The sequence below is a fragment of the Otolemur garnettii genome, unplaced genomic scaffold (genome assembly GCF_000181295.1).
Source record: "Otolemur garnettii isolate 467f Iridium unplaced genomic scaffold, OtoGar3 scaffold00013, whole genome shotgun sequence".
Classification (NCBI taxonomy): domain Eukaryota; kingdom Metazoa; phylum Chordata; class Mammalia; order Primates; family Galagidae; genus Otolemur; species Otolemur garnettii.
The window spans coordinates 24,327,782-24,345,637 of NW_003852408.1; the positions used below are offsets into that span (position 1 = coordinate 24,327,782).

At 38.2% G+C, this 17,856-nt stretch overlaps 1 protein-coding gene across 1 annotated transcript in view; it reads left to right on the forward strand.

Annotated features, from left to right (window-relative positions):
• The first annotated feature begins 16,317 nt into the window (after nt 1-16,317).
• DYTN (dystrotelin) overlaps nt 16,318-17,856 on the forward strand; it is a 61,047-nt gene continuing 59,508 nt past the window's right edge. The window contains exon 1 of the mRNA XM_012802129.1: nt 16,318-16,336. Within this exon, the coding sequence (XP_012657583.1) occupies nt 16,318-16,336 (19 nt within the window). The remainder of the gene's footprint in view (nt 16,337-17,856) is intronic.

Consider the following 17,856-nt stretch of genomic DNA (forward strand, 5'->3'; position numbering starts at 1 on the left):
AGATGGTCAATGGGCCCAACAGTTTGGGTCCAATGAATACTGAGATATCTAGTGTAGTCTTGTTTGCCAGTGATTGGTCTAGGGGCAGGCATATAGGCTGGTTTTGGACAATTATCCATAAGAAGTCTCTTGGAGGAGAGGGAGAGAGAGAGAATGAATACATGGTATACAAAAAGAAAGCACTTTGGCTCCCACATATTTCCTTTCTACTGAAAATTCTGTCCCACCAGAATATAATCCTTGCAGCTTTGGCAGCCATTTTGTGACTATGAGGAGAGAACTTCCTAGCATAAGAGGGTGACAGCGTAGAAAGACAGAAAAAGCCTAGTACCCAGCCCTTGATAACTTCAGGGAGCCTCCAAACCCACTCGGACTAACTCCAGAATTCCTGTCAAATAAGTAATAAATAACTTTGTAGTTCACTCCCCTGTTAATTGTGATTTCTGTTACATATAGACAATGTCTACGAAATTATATAGTATCTATGGCTATATATACTTATAGCTAATAGCTAATTAACTTAATAGAGAAATGCCCTTCAATTATTTATTTTAGGAAAATAAGAAATACATTTTGATAATTTAAACAACTGAATTTCCCCAGGCCCCAAATCTCTACTAACTTCTATATTTTTAATATCTTTCCCAATTCCAGTCAGTAAATGCAGTTAGCCTAGTTCAATCCTAGGCCAGTGGCTTTTGACATTAACATCAATCAAAATTACTCCCATCTCCAGAGTTTATAATTCATTAGGTCTTAGGTGTGGCCTGAGGATTTGTATTTTTGACAAGTTCCCAAATGATGCTAATGGCACTGATCTGGGGGCCACACATTGAGAATGACTGCCCTAGACTATGGGTAGTCAAACACCACCTAAATCAGCAACCATCCTCATGCACCTTATCTAGACCTACAGCCCAGCTACTTGTATCTCGATTTTGCTTTTAACCATAGAATTCTTCTCTGAACTCATAAATTCAGAATACTGTTCAGAATTATTTTCTGAACAGTAAATTGTTTTGGGATTTCTTAATCCTAACCAAATTGGTCCCCCACCCTCCTACAAACCTTAGATTTGCTGCCCTTTTGCCCTTGTGTGTATCATTTGCCCTGCCTAGAATGTTCTCAAATCTTATCTCAATAGTGAAGTGCCCTTGCCTCTCTTGGCCAAACCATTACTTATTTATTTTTAGGGAGATAAAAATTATAGTACACCAAGTGACAGAAATAGGGCAAAGACCCTTTTCTTCCCTCTGCTCCCTACCAGGTGTAATTGTGAAATAATGTCATATGTAACTTTTATCTGCTCCTTTTCTTAAAATGAGCCTTAAAATGAGCATCTATAACTCTAAAGTGATCCTGGCCCAGAGCTGAATGCTTACACAGTCTGCAGAGGACACAGAAAGGTTACCCAAGCTTGCAGCTGAGCTTCTGGAAACAAACTGGTAACCATCCCAACAGTGAGCAGCTGCTCTTCTCTTCATATTAATTTCTTCTGGGCAGAAATTATGAGCCCACAGAGATATCTAATCATAAGTATCTCACTTCATTGGTACAGAGAATCATAATTTCTATATAAAGGGCCCATATCAGGGTTTTGCAGAGTACGTGGAGTCCCTCCTTCTTATAGATGTACTACCTGTCTCTAGGAAAGCAGCCACAAATCCTACTGTGTCTTGTTCAAAAACGGCACAAAAAAGTCATGCCTAAGCAATGCTATTAAATCAAATTTTCATCCTCATCTCCCCACATTACCACCATGTTTGCAAAACCCTGTGGTAAGCTCACAGTCCTCACGCTCACTGTGACCTATCAGTAGCATTTGACATCCATTCAAGCTGTTACAACAAAATGCCATTGTCTGGGTAACTTACAAAGAAATTTACTTCTCTCAGTTCTGGAGGCTGGGTAGTCCAAGATCAAAATGCCGGCAGATTCAGCATCACACGTTTTTTGATCCATAGATGACACCTTTTCCATGAGTCCTCACATGGCAGAAAGAGCAACGCAGTTCTCTGGGGCCTCTTTTATAAGAACACTAATCTCATTCATGGGGGCAGATCCCTCATGACCTAATCACCTCCCAAAGGCCCACCTCCTAAAGATTTTATGTAAATAATTATTTTATTGGTCACTCAAATATGAGTTAAGTGTATATAAATTTCAGGTGCTATTAGTTGCCCTTTCCCAGCCCTGCCCCATTCTTTTGACTAATAGAACTCTGATTTTTAGAGTTGGTTGATGGGCTCAACAGTTTGGGCCCAATGTATATTGAGATATCTGGTCTAGTCCCATTTCAGTGATTGCACCAGCCAACATTAGGAATTAGGTTTCAACATATAAATTTTGAGGGAGACAAAAACATTCAGACCTTAGCTGTAGAGTTGATTATTCTCTTACCTCGCTATACATTTACTTCATTTGCTTCTTGAGACATGACAATTTCATATTCTTCCCACTTCATCCCATGAAGTTCTCTACTCTTTCTCATTCTGCTTTGCTGATTCTGCATCATTTACCCTTCTAATGATGGCATTCCCAAAGATCTGTCCTTGCTTACCTTCTCTGTCTACACTCATCTATTTCTGATCTCATCCACATATCATGGCTTTGAATTCCATCTACATGCAAGTAATTCCCAAATGTATATCTCCAGGCCAATCACCTCTTCCAAATTTCAAACTTGTCTATCCTACCTGAGATTTCCACTTAAATGGCTAACAGACAAATTAACATGTTTCAAGTTTACCTCTTGTTTCCAACATCTCACACCCTAAACCTGCTCCTCTAGCAAAAATCTCAACACAATACAATCTCACCCCTACATTTGCTGAAGCCAAAACTTTTGGGGTCACCCTTAACTTTGCTTTCTTTTGCATTCTACATTCAATCATAGGAAATCCCATTGGCTCTACCTTGAAAATACTTCCCAGAAGAAAATCTCTACCATTACTAGCTTGATCCAAGCCTTTACTTTCTGTTTTCTGGTTTATTGTAAAACCTGCTAAGTGGTCTATCTTCTGTTACCCTTGACCTCTTAGACCATTCTTAGAATAGTGGTAGGTGATGGTTTCTTTCAAAATATGAATCAGATTGTACCTCAGCTATGTTGAGAAACTTCTATAGGCTTTCTAGTTACTTCAGAGTAAAAACCAACGACCTTCAATGGCCTAAAAGGTTATGTCTGATTTGTTCCCATCCCTACCTCTTTATCTGTCTCTCTGATGTCTCCTACTGCTGTTGTTTATGCTTGGACCATTCTGCTCTAGCCAAGCTGGCCTCTTGCTGTACTTTATACCTGCCAGGCACGTTCCCACCTCACAGCCTTTTTGCTGGCCATTCCCTCTCCTTAGAATGCTTTTCCTATCAATGATACTTAGCCCATACCTTTACTTCCTACAGTCTTTGCTGAAATTTCACTTTCTGCATTAAGCCTATATATACCTTTCTATTTTGTAAAATCTGCCCCTCTCAGCAATCTCCACCCCCTTACTTGGCTCTGTTTTTTATTTTATTCCAGAGTGCTAACAATACTCTAACATTATTATTGTTTGTTCATATATTAAACTTATTATATATTATCCATCTCCCTCACAGGAATGAACGTCCCACAGTGGCAGGAATACACCTCTATTCTTTGATGTTTTCTAAAGACCTAGGATAATGCCTGGCACACAATTGTAATAAATATATATTTTTGATCCCCTGCTTCTAAATTCCAGCAATACTTATTATTTTTTGAAGTATAAAGGCAAAGGAAAACCAGTAAATCTCCAAGGAAGTAAGTGGGTTATTTATCAAGGTAATATAACCTTGATAAAATGCACCACTCAAGTCATTCTTCCATTTTTCAGGGTTTAAAGAGTTGTTTGCAGACACCACTAATGTTCCTCACATAAACAAGACAACAAGACTAATGATAGCACAGGAGTGCCAACTTACCACTCTCAGACTTAAAATAGAAGTACTAAAAAAAAAAGAAGAAGAAGTACCACTGTTACCAGATGTCCACAGCCCTAACAGTACATTCACTTCCTCTACAAACTACATGGAAACATGAATTATAATCAGAAGACTTGGAGTCAGAACAAGAAGTATTTGGATAATTTCAATATCTGATTGTCTCAGGCCTAATTAACTTGTATCTCCAAAATGGAACCATGCCCAGGAAAGACTGGCAGAAATCACAGGCAGGACACTTTCCCCCTGCACCATGCTAATTAGTCTTTCCTAATTATTTTATTCGATACATTTCTTAAGTCTTATGATGGCTCATTCAGTGTGGGAAGAAGGCACTGAGGATACAGGGACAAACAAGAAAAAAGAGCTCTTGTGTCTGCTTTGGATGAGTTTGCTTTCTAGTGAAGAAGACAAATAATAAGTAAAAGATGAATGCAGGCTGTACTAAAAGCTATGAATAAAATAGAGTGGTGTGTTAATGATACCTCAGATGGGGGCTGTCATGGAAGACCTCAGTGAAGCCTGGAGGATGAGTGTGAGGCAGATGTGAGATGAGCTGGGGGTCTTCCAAGCATGGAAAATAGCAAGTGTGAAGGTCCTGTGGTGGGTAAGAGAGGAAGATTAGTAAGTTTTCATAAACAGGAAAGAAGTGGGATGGGTTTGGAAAAAGAAGCAGGTCATAGAAGATTTTGGTAAATCTTCATAGGTAATTTGGATTTTGAAGCCGCTAGAAATGCCTCATGAAGAAAAGATAAGCTACATATAGGGGTAGATATGAGGACACCAGATAGGAGGCTATTAGGAGAGGGGCTAATGACTTAGACCAGGGAGGTGGTAGTAGGGATGGGAAGAATTGGAAAGTTTGAGATATACTCTGGAAGTAGCATTCATGGGATTTGAAGGTACAATGAATGTGCTGAGAAGGTTAAATAAAAAGGAGAACTCAAAGATTACTGGTTTCAGTTTGAACAACTGAGTGGATAGTGGTGCCATTCCCTGAAATGTGAAGGAGAGGGGAACAGATTTGAGGATAGAATAGAAAAATCAGGAGCATGTCAAGTCTAGTACCTAAGTTATCAATGAGTCTGCATTTCAGAGGTGTCAGGGCTAGAGGTATCAAATCTGTGAATTGCCAGCTTATAGGTGATAAGGAAACCTCAAACTATACAACATTTTTAGGAAGGAGAAAGCAAGGAAGGGAGCTGAAGACCTGAGGATATTTCGAAATTTACCACTCCTACAAGAAGGAGCCGACAAAGAAAAATCAGAAGAAATAGCCTTTTGCTTGAAGGGGAAACTTTAAAGAGTGGTAAGACAAATGCTAAATCAGAGAGATTTAAAGGCAGAGCATTAAAAAATAAGCTAAAGATTGAGCAAATGAACAAATACATTACTGCTTCTGGAAGCTAGGATACTCAATGTTGGAGAAGGAAGAAAGAGATCCAAAGTGGGGGAAGGAAAGGAAGAACCCTGTGGTTTGGGGTTGTTGGATTGGAATTGAAGGTATCATGATGAACTTATAAAAAGGGCCTAGACCACAGTGGTGTCCCCCACAGCAATGAGCACATCTATCATTCAGATTTGGGGCCCCCAAACCATTGCTCACTAAAAGAAATCAAGACCTTTTGGAGAAATGGCTGATGCTTGGACTGGAGTGTGGAAAGTATATGATAAATATGAAATAGCTTGTTGGGCCAGAAAGTGCTACTCCACACACATACACACACACACACACACACACACACGCACAGGAAATGTCCAAAGGAAACAGACACCAGCTTAAAGAGACATCACCTTCACCCAGTGTACCAAGGGAACATGACCGAGTAATTAGATAAACTGATCTCATGTGCCTCCTAACATGATGAACTGAGGAGGCTAAAGCATCTCTTATGGTATCCCCACCCACCCACTGCCCAATATGTAAACGGAAAATAAGCTTGGGAGAACAACATACAAATCCAATTAGAAGAACTTTCTGCAAAATAATTGACTTGTACTACTCAACAATGTCATGCTAACCAAGGGAGGCTGAGGAATTGCTCCCAATTACAGTGAACAAAAGGCAATGTGTGATGCTGGATAGGATCCTAAATCAGGAAAAAATTGCAATAAAGAGCATTATTTACAAAATTTAAACACCATTTATTAGATAATAGTATCATGTCAGATCTAAATTTCCCAATGTTAAAAATTACACAGTGGTTGCCTAAGAAAACCTTCTTATCCTCAGGATATATAACCTTAAGTATTTAAAATTAAAGGGGCAAAATGTATGCATCTCATTTACAAATGGTTCATAAAAATAACACAATCTGTGTGTATGCGTGTGTGTATTTAGAAAAAACTCAAGCCAGGCTTTCCTCTGCTCTCACATCAAGGAAGCAATAACATTCTTCAGCAGACACAACTAGTGTCTTCCAATTCAATTCCAACACTACCTAGACATAGCATCAGATCCAACAGGATGAGGGCTCAGTCCCCAAGACTCCCCATAACCCCTTTGGGTACCAGTCACAACTCCAGGCTTCTGGAACTTTTGAGTAACCAGCTTCAAGTTGGGCTTCCCATGATCCCCCCATGAGTTTGATTAATTTTGGGGTATCCTCATTGAACTCAGGGGTTTATTATAAAGGATATCACAAAGGATGTAGATAAAGAGATGTGTAGAATGAGGTATGAGGGAAGGGGCATGGAGTTTCCATGCCTTTCCTGTGCATGCCATCTTTCAAGAACCTCCATGTGTTCAGCTACCACAAGCTTTCCCAACGCTGTCCTTTGGGGGTTTTAGAAGGCTTCATTACATAAACATGTTTGACAACCAGGTAGACATGTAATTGGGCTAAAAGGATTTGATCTAATCCCAGAAAGGTCTCTCTGTTCAGTTTCTTCTTCAACTGTCTGTGTAACTTTCCATCCTCCAGGGAATGGGGCAGGGCCACCTCTCAAATTGAGTAGGCCAATGGAGGGCAGGGGAAGGTCAGAGAGAGAGATTTTGTTTTCTGAGCCCTGCTTGTGAGGCCTAAAGCACCCCAACATTAAAACAAAAGCTATGAGAGTTATGAGTCAGGAACTATGAATGAAAATCTTACCATGGTTGAAAACCTATATATATTCAATATATGTAATACTATATATATTATATATGTAATAGTAATAGCCCAGTGTATTTGTATATGTGTCTATGCAATAACAATTGGTGATCTGAGTGAAAGGCATAGAGTTTTTGTATTATTCTTCCAATTTTTATGTATTTTTAAATTACCAAATAAAAAGTTTAAATGAGAAAAAGTTAAGACAAAGACAAAGGTGGAACAGTTATAGTTTGAATTCAGCAATATGGAAGTCATTGATTGTGATATACAGCTTTAGAGGCCTCAGCTATAAAATCATAGCTTCTACTAGCTTTCTACCTAAATATTTTTATAATTTTTGTCCAGTTGTGAATTAAATTTTTCTGGTACATTTGCTAACTGGATTATTGTCATATTTTTTATGTGTTTAACTTCTTCTGCAAACTGTGTCCAATGGCATGAAATAAGAATCAAAAGGCATTTAAAAAAGAAAAAATAAAGCTATAATTATTTACAAGTGATAACACCTAGAAAATCCATGAAATATACTAATGCACTTTAGAATAAATGAGGCTTCAGTAAAATGGAGATGATAATAAGTATTCTTAATTATTATTAATAACAATAATAACTATTATACCATTTTACCAAGGAAGCAAAAAATCTGTAAACTATAAACATTGATAAAAGAAATTAAAGAAAACAAATAAATGGAAAGACATCCAATGTTTATGGATTTGAAGAATATTTTTACAATGTCTATACTACCCAAAGTGATCTACAGATTCAATGCAATTCCAATGAAAATTCCAATGACATATTTCACAGAAATAAAAAAAAAAAATCCTAAAGCTTGTATGGGGCCACAAAAGAGCTCAAATAGCCAAAGCAATCTTAAGCAATCAAAACCAGAGGTATCACACTCTACTTGATTTCAAGGTACCCTACAAAGCTATAGTAATCAAAATAACATTGTGTTGGCATAAAAAAAAAAAGACACATAGACCAATGGAACAGACCATAGAAAGCCTAGGAACACATCCACATATTTACTGTGAATGAGTTTTGACAAAGATGCCAAGAACACACAAGGAGGAAAGGACAGTCTCTTCAATAATGATGTTGGGACAACTGGATATCCAGATGCAGAAGAATGAAATTAGATCCTCATCTCACACCGTAAACGAAAGAGCTCAAAATGTATTTAAGACTTAAATATAAGATCTGAAACTGTAAAACTGCTAGAAGAAAACATAGAGTGAAATCTCCATGACAAATGAAATTTTAAATACGACACCAACTATGACAGGCAACAAAAGCAAAAACAGACAAATGGGATTACACAAAAGGTAAATGCTTCTGCACAACAAAGGAAACAATTAGTAGAATGAAGAGACAACTTGTACAATGGAAGAAAATATTTGCAAACCTTATATCTGATATCCAAACTATAACATATAAGAAAATAAAACAACTGAATAACAAGAAAACAAATAATCCAATTTAAAAAATGGGCAAAACTGAATAGACATTTCTCAAAAGAAGACATACAAATGGTGAACAGATTTATGAAAAAATGCTTAAAGTCGTTAATCATTAGGGCAATGTAAATCAAAACCACTATAAGATATCACCATACACCTATTAGGATGGCTACTATTTTAAAAAATGAAAGATAGCAAGTGCTGGAGAGGATGTGGAGAAAAGAGAACCCTTTCACACTGTTGATGGGAAGTTAAATTAATACAGCCATTATAGAAAAGAGTACAGACTTTCCTCAAAAAATATAATTACCCTATGATCCAGCAATTTCACTACTGGGTTTATGTCCAAAGGAAACGAAATGTTATATTAAAGAGATGCCTGCATCTTCCCTGTTCACTGCAGCATTGTTCACAAAAGCCAAAATCTAGAGTCAATCTAAGTGTCCATCAACAGATGAATGGGTAACAAAAATTTGGTATATGCATGTGTGAGGTCAGACCGTGAAGTTCGTGAACTCATCCTGGAAAAAGTGCTACCTACCTCATTGCTGAGTATCAATATGGTCACCTTTGAAATATTCCCCTTGGGAAGTCATGCACTGATGCTGGCACCTAGTCCATCCTTCAAAGCAATTATGAACTTTTTTTATGGAATGGCCATCAGCACTGTCGTTATATGAGGCCTGACAACTAAGTTTGTGAACTCATCCTAGAAAAAGTGCTATACTTCATTGCTGAATATCACTATGGTAACCAGAAGGCCAAGGGAAGTATTTCAAAGGTGACCATAGTAATATTTAGTAAAGAGATATTTTCTTTTCTTTTTTTTGAGATAGAGTCTCACTTTATTACCCTTGGTAGAGTTCTGCAGCATTATAGCTCACAGCAATCTCCAACTCTTGGGCTCAAGCAATTGCCTCAGCCTTCCAAGTAGCTGGGAGTATAGGCACCCGCTACAACACCTGGCTATTTTTAGAGACGAGTTCTCACTCTGGCTCAGGCTGGTCTCTAACCTGTGGGTCTCAAACCTGTGAGCTCAGGCAATCCACCTGCCTCAGCCTCCCAGAGTGTGAGGATTACAGGCATGAGCTACAATGCCCTGTAGGGGATGCCAAGAGCCAGATGACATCTGAGCAAGATGATCTGCAGCTGAGGCGTGGACCTCGGGCCATTCGTCCACAGGAGTTCCTTGTGGAAGAAGAGCTCGTGCCCTCAGCCCGTAGTCATTCTTAATTACTCCCCTCACCTGTATCATTCCCTTTCAATAAAAGGCTGGTGTGGAGGTTGCTCATGGCTACCCGGAAGTAAGGGCTAGGCCGCCTTCCACAAGCTTGTACTTCTAATCTGCCTCTCCTCTGGTTCCTTCCTGCGCTAACTGAGACCAGGGCCATGGGAGCCCTATGGGTTGCGACAATGCCCAGTCTAGCACTTTTTCTAGGATGAGTTCACAATCCTAATTTTCTGACCTTATATACCAAATGGAATAGTACTTAGCTTCAAAAAAGAATGAAATTCTGTCACTTGTTTCAACATGGATGAACCTGGAGGTCATTATGTTAAGTGAAATAAGCCAGGCATAGAAAGATAAATATTTGTGTGATCTCACTTATAAATGGAATCTAAAAAAGTTGAACTCATAGAAGTAGAGAGTAGAACAGTGGTTACCAGGGGCTGAGAGGGGGGAAGCAGTTGGGAAGATGTGGGTCAAAGGACATAAAATTTTAGTTAGACTGGAGGAATAAGGTCAAGAGTTCATTTGCACAATATGATGACTATGTTTAATAACAATGTATCTTATTTTTTTAATTGTTCAGAGTAGATTTTAAGTGTTCTCACACCAAAAATGTGTGTGTGAGGTAATGCATATATTAATTACCTTGATTTAGTCATTCTGTAATGCATATATATTTCAAAACATCATGTTACAGAATGTAAGCATACACAATTTTAATTTGCCAATTGGATAATTAATTTAAAATAATAATAATTGTATCAACAGTCTTTGCAACATCTACTGAAATTTATCATTTGATTTCTCTTACTGACCCTATCAGTCAACATTGGTCGACTCCCAAATATCAAGTATCCCCAGAATGAAACTTAACTCAATTGTGGCAAATTACTCTTTTAATATGTGGTTTCTAGGTTCTTTAGTTAGGATTTTCTCATCTATCTTTATAGATAACATGGGTATATATATATATATATATTTTTTTTTTTTTTTTTTTAACATGAGGGTATGTGTGGAAAGAGAAAGATTTTGATTGCTTTTTCGTTTTGGCATTCGGTGTTTTGCTGGCTTCATAAAATAGATTTGGTAGCCTTGTAGGTCTTCTAGCCACTCTCATGGTTATGAGAATCTTTTGTTGTCTAAAGCTTCAAGACTTAAGTCATGCAATAATCTAGGTTCAGAATGTTATAATTTAAGTTCATTTGCTGTATTTTCCTTGGTATAGGTTTTCTATTTTTTCCATAAGTCAATTTTAGTAACTTAATTTTCTCTCTGAAATTATTCATCATGCGTATACACTGACAAGACATAAGTGCGTATAAGGAGTCCTCAGAGAGAGAATGAAGAGAATTAGTTCCTATTCATAAGAAGGCAAGGATGCCCAGTTAGTTGTTGGGCTGGTGTGGAACCTGTGTGTACAAACTAGGACCAGTTGTGACGGTGTGGGAAGATGCGCCTTGCTCCTCCCTGTTTCCTCAAGGCAAAGCTGTTTCAGAAGGTAAAGACAGTGTCGGTTACTGATTATGATTTATGGAAACTACTGCCGCCTTAGCAGAACAGGACCTCCTCAGCAGTTATTTGTGATATTGTAAATTTGCAATAACTGCTTTTGATTTCTTGCCTAAAACATTTTACCAGAACAGAGGAAAAGAAAAGACAAAGTCTTTGTGTGACTAGATCTATTTGAGCTTGAATCACGAGATGCAACAGTAACTACGAAGTTCCAGGTCACAGAATTGAGTGAAACAAAAACAGTCCTGGCATCTTTTCTTGAAACCTGTCCAAAATCTAGTCATGCTAAGAGCTCAGGACTATCAATTACCCATTCGCTTAAATTACTTTCCAACATGTCCAAATTCATTCTTATGGACATAATTATTTATCTATTTAATTATGTTATTTAACTGGAACTTCAGACCACTTTTTTGGGAGGTGGGGGGTGAGTGCCAAGATTCTTGATCCATAGAATTAGTCAATGCCTGAGATCTGCTCAAATCTGGAGTGGCGGCACTCAGAAACAGCATCAAATGCTGTGCCTCAGATACAACAATGTGTTCTGATACAGATGCTATGTATAATGTAATGCGAAATTTCTAAATATGATTTCAACTTTGAGTCTGCAGCAAACAAGCATAGATTTCATGCAAGAAAGATTTGCTCTCTCCTTAGATTTTTGTCTTATCTGTTCCCAGAAAAGGAAATTTTTTTTTGAAACAGAGTCTCACTTTGCCACCCTCTGTAGAGTGCAGTGCTGTCATAGCTCACAGCAACTTCTAACTCTTGGGCATAAGCAATTCTCTTGCCTCAGCCTCTCAAGTAGCTGGGACTACAGATGTCTGCCAAAATGCCCGGCTATTGTTTTGTTGTTCTTGCAGTTGTCATTGTTGTTTAGCAGACCCAAGCCAGGTTTGAACCCACCCACATTGGTATATGTGGTCGGCGCCCTACCCACAGAGCTACAGGCACTGCCCAAAAAGGAAAATTATTTATATAAAAAAGACACATGATAGATTATTTTCCTCTTCCACTCCATCCCATTCTTGCTCCATTACTTATCAATGGTTATTTTTTTTAATGTCTCAAGTTTCAGTTTTTAAGAAACCAACAGTATGATACTAATGCATTTTAAAAGGAAAAGAATAAATTGACTATACTTGGACATCATAATCGCTTTTCAAAATTGATTTTTATTATGGGACATTCTAGAGAATATCTGTCCCCTTATATCACAGTTGTGTAAAGTGTATCAGATGGGACCTGGACTCTCAGCTTCTCTGGCTCTGGAGGTACTGTTCATGGTACACACCTCTCTTTTTTTGTTGCCAGACCATCCATCTGGAGCCCATCCACCTGTAGTCCATCCATCTGTCACCCAAGTCAATTAATGGAGACGTACATGAGAGATCAACAGTTTCACTTTTACTTTCAGAAAAGCCAGCGATTCTGGAGAGCAGAGGGATAGCTCCCCAAAGAACTGCTCTGTCCTCCTGTTTCTCCCTGTTACTTTTATACCTTCACAGAGCAATTGCTTACATCAGCAGTGCCATTAATCAGCATAGTATACATTAAACCGATCTCCTCCTTGTAGGTTACAAAGTCAAACTATTTCTTGCTGTCAAGGTGGCTATATCTTCAAAGCATTTCTAATTTGACTAATTTTTTAGCCAATTCACTGTTCCCTGATGCCCTAGGTCCTTGACTGGAACCATGGAGTCCAGTTCCCCAACTTATCTATGACAGTGGGCCTTGGAAGTAATAAACCATTCCCAGATGCCAGCACGGATGGCCTTGTTAGGGTCTGAACAGCAGCGCCCTGCATGAAACAGCTGTTCCAGATAACAGTGCCTACTATCACTTGGGGTTCAAACATCTATTGAAAGCCACGTTAAAATCGACCCCCGAACTCCTCAGTAGCCTGAAGACATTAATGGTGAAGTTCTAGTACATTTCGCTAATGTGACATTGCCTTTTTAAAACCCTATTAGGATTGGAACGGATTCGTTTTTAATCTAGACTTCTTTAGAAATAAGACATTTTTAGATGATACTTAAATTTTAAAAGGGAATATGCATTCATAACAAATTATTACTGTCCATTTGAAGACTTGCATTATATTTAGCACCTTTTAAAAATGTATAACAGCACCTCCGTGTTTATAAAAGAATTAATGAAATGAATTCCGTTCTATTTCTCTATTTCTAGGTCACTGTTTTCTGAGGTGGGTGGTGGGGTGGTAGGGTAGCGGTTACCTGGGTTACATCAGTATTGCCTCCTAACACTGATGGTGAGCCCTGCTCTCAGTAGCACCTAGAAGATGTTTAACTCTCCTCTCCTCCACAGAAAACCAATAGGAAAATAGCCCTTTGAAACAGAGATGTAGAAGTGGCCTTAAATAATTCAAGATCTTTATTATTAATGAATGCACTGTTGTGGGCTGTTGGAAACAGTGCAGCCTCAAATGTACTGTTTTGCATGCACCATCTGGGCAGTCAGAACAAGAAATCAACTCTATATAGGAATGTTATATCTGGAAATCTGTTTATACTCAGCTTTTCCTTCTTCCAGAATTGCTGAGTCATTTTTATACAGAATATTTGACTAAATTGCTTCTCCAGAGAAACTAACAAAGGTAAGAACCTGGCATGGATGAAGACAGAGGCATCTCAAGCTGTACTGCTCTTGACTGGTTGGGAGGCCAGACCCTTTTAGCCATCTTTCCCGATCCCCGGGGTGAGGGTGTGGGGTTCAGGGAGTGCTTGGGGGAGTGTTTCTACACCAAGAAAAGTTCTGACCTGATTTCCCACGCTACAGCTTTTCTAAGCAAATTTTACATGCATATATTTGGAAACTTCTCAGGTTTGGAAAGTCTTAAATTGCCACTGTTGCTATTACATTTTTAAAGAACTAATGTAATCAGGTTTTGCTTGAGTTTCACTATTTGTAAAATGTTATTTGTCTGACCAAATAATTTGTGCTCTTATTAATTCATTCATTAGAAGGTGAGTAAAGTACTATTTAAATTTAATTATCATGTGACTTTGCAAAACGATTTTTAGCCGCCCATGTTAACAAATATGTTTTTTTCTTAAAACTGCACAAGGCTTTCTTATGGCATTATCCATTCCATTTGTTGAAAGTGAATATATATAATATAACTTTATATATGTATATACACAAATATGAACACACAAGGGGACTTCAAAGAGTTGATGGGAGATGGAATTAAAAGATAAAAAGTATAAACTTTATTTTTCAGTAGAAGCTCCATCAAGTTCAAGACACTTTTGTAACAAAGAGACCAGCCATTTAGTCCATCTCTAAAGAACTGAGGGTCCTGGAAATTTAACCGTGTCAATGCAGTCGTTTTTGCACTATTTGCTGAGGAAAAATGGGTGCTCTAAGAAGATTTTTTAAGGTTAGGAAGCAAAAAAAAAAAAAAAAAAACACAGAAAAAGCCAAGTCAGGTCTGTAAGTTGGAAACCTAACAATTTCCCATCAAAACTCTCACAAATTGCCCTCACTTGATGAGAGGAAGGAGCAGGAGCATTGTCATAGTGAAGAAGGACTCTCTGGTCAAGCTTCCCTGCATGCTTTTTTGCTAAAGTTTTGACTTTCTTAAAACATTCTCATGATAGGCACACATTATCGTTCTTTGGCTCACCAGAAAGTCAACCAGCAAAATGTCTTGAACATCTCGAAAAACTATTGCCACAACCTTCACTCCTGACTGGCCCACTTTTGCTTTGACTGGACCACTTTGCCTGCCGGTAGCCGTTGTCTTCAGGATTGTACTGGTAAAGCCACTTTTCTTTTCCCATTACAGTTCTTTGAAGAAATCTTTCAATGCTAATACCATTTGTTTAAAATTTCCATTGAAAGCTGTGTTCTTGTCTGCAGCTGATCTAGGGGCAACAACGATTTGGGCAGCGTCCAGTGGAAAGCTTGCTTAAATTCAATTCTTCAGTCAGAATTGTGTAAGGTGGGCCGATTGAGAAATCCGTGGTGTTGGTTATCGTTCCTACTCTTCAGTTAGGACACAGACAACATAAATTCTTCCCTTGCAAATTCCTGTGGTTGATCTGCTGTTACAAGCTTCATCTTCAACATCGTCTCATCTCTTCTTAAAACTCATTGTCCATTTGTAAACTGCTGGTTCCTTTTGTCCCCATAAAATTTCAAAAGCGTCAGACTTCCACCATTTTTCCACCCAAGCATCACCATAAATGTGATGTTTGTTCTTGTTTCAATTTTAGCAGCGTTCATGTTGCTGTGATTGGGGCTCTTTTCAGATTGATATTTTATCCTTCTTGGTGCCTCTAACTACAGTCTGTTCAGACACACTATAGCGAGTGAGTATGAGTTTATTTTGTTGCAAAGAAAATTTTGAAATCCATGCATAGTCTTTTCATAACGTGCATTTTCCACAGACTTCTTGAAGACCCTTCCTGCACGTGTGTGTATGTGTAGTTTAAACAATAAATGCATCAGGGAGCAATTGCCAAGGTAACTGATTACGCTTTCAAAAATGTTAACTGAATTCTATGTATACCCATATAGGTGTATGCATATATGTAATAAATCAATAGTACTTGTTAGACATTTACTATGTAGAGTTATTAAGCAGAGTGGTATTGGAAATTTAAATATTGAGAGCTTTAAATTTTGCTGGTAAAATTCAAATAAAGTTTACATTTTCCAGAAGGGAGAATGCAATTCACTCTTAAAATTATTATGCCTTGAAGGTTCTTAGTACCCACAGCCTTAGTTTCAGTAGCTATCCTGAGAAGTATGGCTGGTATCAGATGTCTCTACCCCTGTGTTCCTCATTTCCCTCTCCTAAGAGATTATTGTTTCTTTTTCTTTCTTTCTTTCTTTCTTTCTTTTTTTTGTTGTTTTTTGAAATGAGGTCTCGCTACATTGCCCAAGCTGAACTCAAGTCCTGGGCTCACGCAATCCTTCCACCTCAGCCTCCTGAGTAGCCAGGATTACAGGCATGCACCACCACCCCCAGCTTCGTTTCTAGTTACGAGGATCCTCTTGCCATCTGTCATTCTAGAAAATTTGTGAAATGGACCCAGATAAACAAGGTGAGTATTATTGTCAAGTTTCTGAGCACAGTTGGTAAATAAAAAAATTAGGCACAGCTGTTGTATTTTCAGATGTCTGAGTTGTAGAAGAGAGTAAACATTTGGCATAATTCTAACTGAAAAGGAAATTATTAGGTGGCTAAAGTGACTTGCTTTCTCTTCTTAACAGAAATCCATCACGTCTTGAAGAGTATTTGATCTGTTGTCTTTAAAACATCAAAAATAATTTAACAAAAGACTTAATGTAATTACATTTTAAATTACGATGCAAATACATAAAATTGTCTTATTTTTATTTATGTTCATGGTTTACTATTAATATGATATCATTGCAGATATTTTAACACCAGGGGTAGGTTTGCAGTACTACGTAGCCCCAGAGTTGGGGGAAAGGCCCCATGGCTGTCACTACATGAATATTTGATAAACAGGTTTGGAGAAGCTACTTCATCTTTCTCCCAATATCTCTGAATGCCCAATTAGGCCCAGAACTGGTCTGTGACATTTTTATGACTGGATCTCTTTGTGGCCTTTTTATCTTGCCGAAATCTAGATTGTTCTATTTGTTTTAAACAAAATTATGAAGAATTCAAATTATCTTTGGGTTTCCCAAATTTGGGCTCTCGCATTAATGTGTTTAACACAAAGCAGCAGGTAATGCATTTAAAGCTCAATTGTCTCTCCCTAACAGTGTCTCTCAAATTTAGTGTGCTCAGTGATCTGGAGTGTCTATTAAAATGTTGGAAAGTTTGTGATTCAGTACGTCTGGGGTAGAATCAGGAATAAGCATTTCTTTTTTTTTTTTTTAATCTGAGGGTACAAGAAACCAGGTTACACTGATATTTGTTAGTTAAAGTCCCTCTTACTATTGTGTCTTGCCCCCAAAAGGTGTGTCACACACCAAGATCCCAACCCCCTCCCTCCTTTCCTCTATGCTTTTCTATTCCCCTACCCCTCCCTCCTTCCCTCTCTCTCTGCTCTCCCCTTCCCCCACTCCCACCATGTCATTGATTGTCATTAATTGTCCTCATATCAAAACTGCATACATAGGAGTTATGCGTCTCCATTTTTGTGATGCTTTACTAAGAATAATGTATTCCACTTTCATCCAGATTAATACAAAGGATGTAAAGTCTCCATTTTTTTTAAATGGCTGAATAGTATTCCATGATATACATATACCATAGCTTGTTAATCCATTCCTGAGTTGGTGGGCATTTAGGCTGTTTCCACATTTTGGCAATTGTAAATTGAGCTGCAATAAACAGTCTTGTGTAAGCGTCCTTATGATAAAAGGATTTTTTTCCTTCTGGGTAGATGCCCAGTAATGGGATTGCAGGATCAAATGGGAGGTCTAGCTTGAGTTCTTTGAGGGTTCTCCATACTTCCATCCCAAAAGGTTGTATCAGTTTGCAGTCCCACCAACAGTGTAGAAGTATTCCTTTCTCTCCACATACACACCAGCATCTGCAGTTGTGAGATTTTGTGATGTGGGCCATTCTTGCTGGGGTTAGATGGTA